The sequence below is a fragment of the Condylostylus longicornis genome, unplaced genomic scaffold (genome assembly GCF_029603195.1).
Source record: "Condylostylus longicornis isolate FDR11 unplaced genomic scaffold, ASM2960319v2 ptg000010l, whole genome shotgun sequence".
NCBI lineage: Eukaryota > Metazoa > Arthropoda > Insecta > Diptera > Dolichopodidae > Condylostylus > Condylostylus longicornis.
The window spans coordinates 5,304,406-5,310,463 of record NW_026577979.1 but is presented as its reverse complement, the minus strand read 5'-3'; the positions used below and the strand labels follow the sequence as shown (position 1 = coordinate 5,310,463).

Genomic DNA, 6,058 nt, shown 5'->3' with positions numbered 1-6,058 from the left:
TAAAATTATCAAAAAATTTAAATTTTTTACACCAAAAGACTGTGAAGACGGCAGTTGGACATAGGTAAGTTTTTAATATTACAAACATTTTTCTACTTCCTATAAACAAATAAATAAGAGCCCATTCAATTTAATAATTAATAAAATTAATGGCAATAACAGTATTTATGAAAATTTAATTCTAAGTTAATACTACACTAGTAATTTGTTAGAAAAAGAAGAATTTTTCAAGCGAGCGCATGTCGCGGCAATGTTCAGCATATTATGTACTTACATGAAATCAACAATAATTTATTTACAACTTATTTCTTGACAATAATTACTTCTATAATAGCAGGGAGTTAGTATACATATGTACATACATATGTATAATTTTGTAACAATGAATTATTTTACAATGAATTATTTGTTGAATTATTTTAGATTTGATTCAATTTTACATGTTATATTTAATTCATTATGAATTTTTTAGGGTCAAAATCTCAATTAAAAAAGAGTATAAGTGAAATTCGATAAACATTGTGACAAATACATATATATGTATGCACTAATGTGTACTAATGTTTCATAAAAAAAGCTTAAATAATTAATTTTTTCCTGTTTCTTAAACATTTAATTCTATTTTCCTGTATATATGTACATATATAATATGTACTCAGGCATACGAACATTAAAGTACGTAAACTCTTAATTATTTTTTATTTGCTCTTGAATTACATTGATAAACTATTATATTTTATCAATATTAAAATACTCAAACATTTCCGATTACAAAAAAAATATATTATATAGATACAGATATTATATAGATCTAATAATGTATGAAAGTATTTAAACCTGTAGGAATATACATACTTATTTGTGTACATTAATATTGTTTATCTTAAAAATTATATTTTTATGGAAACACTTAATTATATACATATACATATGTATATCAAAAGTATACCAATGCATATATTTATACGAACATCAAGATCGTATATGTTTTAAAAAAATAAAAATACATACGAATGTACCTATATCATGAAAAAAAAGAAAAAGAAAATTTCCACTTGTTGGATTTCTGTACTCAAAACTTATTACCAGTTCCTTTCAAAGTAATTAATTAAGGGGAAACGAAAATAGAAGATAATAATGCGCAATCTCAATAAACCCCCTTTTTATATAATATTACAAAATAAATATATAATAAAAACTGTTATATTAAGGTGTATTTACAGGGTGTTTTAATTTTCATTTATATGTATAAAAAATTGTGTACATACATGCGTACATATATATATAAATTTCAATTATATTTCAAAAGAATATTTATTATTGATGATTTTGTTATAGTTTATAATCAGAAATTATTTTGCTTAAAAAAATAATTTTAAATATTATGGTTTATGTAAAAAAAAGAATTAAAAACCGATTATGTCTTAGATAGCATATTATTCAAAATCTTTATATAACTAGCATAGTAATATTATGCTAGTTTAATTTTGAAGTACATAATTTTATAAAATTAACATCTTCTATAAAAAATATAGAACGAAATTTATTAAATTTTTATCATTTTATTAAATTTTTTGTAAAGGAAATTTCTATTTTTCAATTTTTAAAAAAAAATATTGACTCAACTATCAGTTTATAATTTCGCTATTTGATTTCTGTACCCACTTAAATATTTTTGTTAAAAGCTTATAAACTAGTGAAACACTAAAAATATTGAGAGTGTAAATTTACTAAACTCGAGTTTTGTGAAATCCTAAAGCGAAATTCTAGTTTTGGAGTTTTAAGTAAAATTAGAAAAGAGAATTGACAATGTCAATTTTGTAATATTCTTAGTTTTTCAAATGTTTTATGCCAGTTGACTAAGCTATTTACAATTAAGACTAAAATTTTTTTTTAAAAGTGTTACTGAACTTATTCGTACGAAGTTCAATTATTGTAATTTAAAAGAGTTCTGAGATACGCTATTTTTTTTTAATCGAATGGTAGTAATTTTAAGCACTTATGCAAATACTATCACATTTTATTAGAATATTGGCTATATTATCGCACTTGTTTATTCAAAATTTGAATACTGTTAGCTTAATAGTTTCTAAAATCGGAGTGAAAACTATTAGACTATTTTTATGATTTAATTTATTTTATTTTAAAATATATGTATGTATAAGTTCATGTAATTAGCTTTAAAACTAAATATTCAATTACAAAAATATTAATTAATGATACAATCATACACATTTGAGATATTTGTATGTGTTAATTGTTTCATCCGTTAATTAAAAATTAGTAAATTTGTAACACAAAAATATTTTCAACCTGTTAAAAATTTTATTCTACATTTTCTTTATTTTCTGTCAGAAAGCTGACAGGTGACTTTCTTAGCTCTGTACCATGTTTTTTATCATATATATCTAAGCTGTGTATTAATCTAGGATTATTTTCTGTTAGTGATGATGGTGTGTTTAATTTAAATGACTTCGGAGAATTTTCTAAATATTTTATTGGAGTCGATATTCTAGGCATTTGTTCGTTAATATCCGGTATTACACTCTCGTTGTCCTCCATTATTGTCATATTAGATATATCATGATCTGAGTAACCATTTTCTAAACGAAATCTTTTTATTATATTTGAATGTGGTGATGTTTTTGCTAATACTTTCGGATACGTATATTCTCTTTTGGACGGAGTTTGCCCAGTTGGACTATAAACTTTTAATCCATTTTGATAGAAATTAAATAATTGGAAATTGTTATTCATATTATTCCAATATGCATCAGCATAATCGTTAACAGCTTCAACAAAAGATTTCGTCATTGATGTATTTTCCAATGAAAATTCATTAAAAGCTGACTGATTTTTGAAAATGGTGTTAGAAACTTCTTTAAACTGTGTTTTAACCGTGGAGCAAGAGTTATTTTTGACGTTCGTCAATTCCTTGCTAGTAGTAGTTACCAATTCTTTTTGATTTTTTTTATTTTCCAAAAACAAATTTGTCATGCTAGTTTCATGTTCTAAATTTTGCTTTTGATTTGTTAATATTAAATTTTGAATCCTTTCAACTTGATCATGTATTTGAGAAACATACGAATTGGTCCCTTCTTGAATATTTTCGATTTTACCATTAAGTATTTTAAACGAAGCTTCTCTTTCTTTGTCAAATAATTTAATTCTTTCAATCTTATTATTGATTTTCGAAGAAATTTCATCTTTCACAGAGATCAAATTTTCAGAAATTACTTCAATTTTTTCAATACCTTCTCGATCTTCATTTTCGAGTTCTATTAATTTAGATAAAATTTCTAAAAAACATTAAATATTTTAAATTATTAAATTTTTTACAAACAGTGAAAAATCTTGACGTACCACTTCGTTTTTTATTCAGTTGGTTTCTTCTTTCCGTGTTAGCCTTAACACTCTCCACCTCAGCCTTTATAGTCCTTTGGGCTTCTTCGACTATATTGAAAAGTTGATCATTCAGAACATTACAAAATGCCCGGTCTTTTTCATTTGTTTCTAAAATAAACTTTGAAACTAAAGCTACGTTACTTTCTTGTGCTAATTTCTGTTCATTCAAAATGTGCTTTGTGTCATTTATATAACTATTTATTTCTTTCCTCCATATGCCATCTTTTTGTTCCTGAATTTTCTTTAATTCGCTGAAAGCATTCAAATGTTTTTCATCGCCATCTAAAATTTGTTTTTCAAACTTTTCATATTGAAAAGAAAACTGTTCAAATACTTTTTCGAAATACGAAGCCATTTGATCGACTTTTGACTTTGTCTCATTAATATAAGAATTTATAAGTTTTGTGTTTTCATTAATTTCCAGTTTGATAACCTCTGAAACTGATTTATGCTTTTCATGTAAATTTTCGAAATCTTTATTCATTATTTTAAAGTTGTGCTCCATTTTATTTTTGAACTCTTCAGCAACACTTTTAATCTTTGTGTCAACACTTTTACGACGTTCTAATGTGTCATGCAATAGTTGGTGATCTTCCGTTGCAATTTTTGCTACTTTAATCAATTCATTTGCTTGGTCTGTCAATTTCTCTTCTGTTTTAATGTGATTGTCCAATAAAATTTTTTTTTCTTTGTAGCGTTTTTTTGTTTGAGTTAAATCATGTTTAGTTTCGCTTAAAACTTTTTCTGTTGTATGCAATTTTTCGGTAAATAGTGACTCCATTTTCAACATTTCAGCTTTCAAAGCTTTTAAGTTCAGCATTTTTTCGTTTAATTCTTTATTTTGAACTTCTAATTTATAATTCATCTCATTATACGTTTCTTCATCTAAATATATACCATTTTTTTCTCGCGCAGCATTAAGATCTTTTTTCAATCTATCTATTTCTTCAATATATCCTTTCAAAACAGTTTTCTTGGATAATTTTTGGTTAAGTTCTGGTTTATTTTGAATATTTTTGGCTCGAAATGCATACTCCAACGTACTTAGAGTCTCATCTAAATCTTTATGCCCAGGAGATATTGTAGCAATAATTGAGGTTTTAGTTCGTCCACCAAGCGATTCCTGAAGCAAACGGGTCAATTTAGACTCACGATACGGAATATGTGGGGCACGTTCTACTAGAGCAGTTATTACTCTCCCAAGAGTAAGTAAACTTTGATTGATATTGACAGTTTCTCTGGTTCGAATTCCTTTTTCATTCCCTAAAATAATATAAATTATATTTGTTTTTTCTAGTTGTTTTGCAAAAATATCTACGATCATTTTTGGACAAAAGTACAAAATAGCTCACCTGCTTTAGAAATATTTTCACTACCGGCCAAGTCGACTAGATTCAATTTTCCAATCTTTAACATTTCTTCTCCATCGATACCGTTCTCTTTAATGTGTACTAAGATAGATAGTACAGTATGAGATCGCGAGGACTGAGCATTCATAAGAGTTGTTGCAGTTTTCCGACGTTCTTGCCCTTCAATAAAAAAAATACGTTAACTGAATAAAAATTTTAATTTGACTGTTTACCTCTCTCTAATATTTTATATACGTCATCTTTTCCATGGATTGTGACTTCTTCAAGTCCTTGTATTATTATTGAACCTTTTTTAGTGCTGTCATCAAATATTCTTATCTTCACGGAGTCATCTGTTGAAAGCAAATCACAAAGCTCTTCATTATACAATTCCAAATAAGAAATTCGCATAGCATATTCAACTTTCATTAAACGTAATTCGTCCAACATATGACATAAAGCCCTTGGAATAATTCCAGCTGAAGAGTCATCTTCCCAAGATTCTTTCATTTGTTGGTTTTCGAAGCCAACCATAGTATGGGTTTTTCCAGTTCCAGTTTGACCATAGGCAAACACGGTACAATTATACCCTAAAAGACAATGTTTTTTTCATTCTGATTTATTAATTTTTTTAAAGTATATGTACCTGCTAATACTTCTTCAATTAAAGGAGCCACAACAGTTTGATAAACATCAGATTGTTTTGAATTTGGACCAAATGAGCGATCGAAGTAAAACTTTTTGGTTACTTTTGAATCTAAAGAACTCCGGCATACAACCTCCTTTGTACCAACAACATCAACCACATCCAGTGATCGTATCATTCTGTCACGATTGTTTGCAGGTCTATCATAAAGTTATCAAAATAAATCAACATTGTCAAATAGATTCGCATGTTTTGTTTTTCATACCTGACCCGTACGTATACTTGAATATTTTGATTGGTTTTTTCATTTCGACTTTTGTTTGAATTCGGAGGAGCGGAAGTATCCATTCTTACAAATTATTTCTCTGATTTTTATTTAAATTAAAAACTGTAAAACAAAGTCAGTAATTAACTTTTTATTAAAATCTAGCAACACACAACAATCCCCAAAGAAATTAAGTTTGAAACTACTGAAAACCGTTGCTTTCTTATATTTCAAAATTGGCATATGTCATTTTTAAATTTTAAAGCAGCGACATCTATTTATATATTGATTTCATAAGTTTTTTATTCACAACACATCGTTCAATAATCGAGAACAAATGGATTGGAATGAAAATTATTTGACTGAATGAGTGAAATAATTTTCATTTAAGTT

The 6,058-nt window shown here is 26.5% G+C and overlaps 1 protein-coding gene across 1 annotated transcript; it reads right to left on the bottom strand.

Moving 5' to 3' along the window:
- Nucleotides 1–2,199: 2,199 nt before the first annotated feature.
- LOC129618947 (kinesin-like protein Klp61F) lies at nucleotides 2,200–5,835 on the bottom strand. The gene is made up of 6 exons (XM_055533982.1): nucleotides 5,666–5,835; nucleotides 5,401–5,600; nucleotides 4,988–5,344; nucleotides 4,758–4,934; nucleotides 3,364–4,668; nucleotides 2,200–3,299 (listed from the first exon to the last, which is right to left on the bottom strand). Exons 1-6 carry the CDS (start codon nucleotides 5,746–5,748, stop codon nucleotides 2,326–2,328), a joined length of 3,096 nt encoding a protein of 1,031 aa, XP_055389957.1. The 5' UTR covers nucleotides 5,749–5,835; the 3' UTR covers nucleotides 2,200–2,325.
- Between the last annotated feature and the right edge of the window lie 223 nt (nucleotides 5,836–6,058).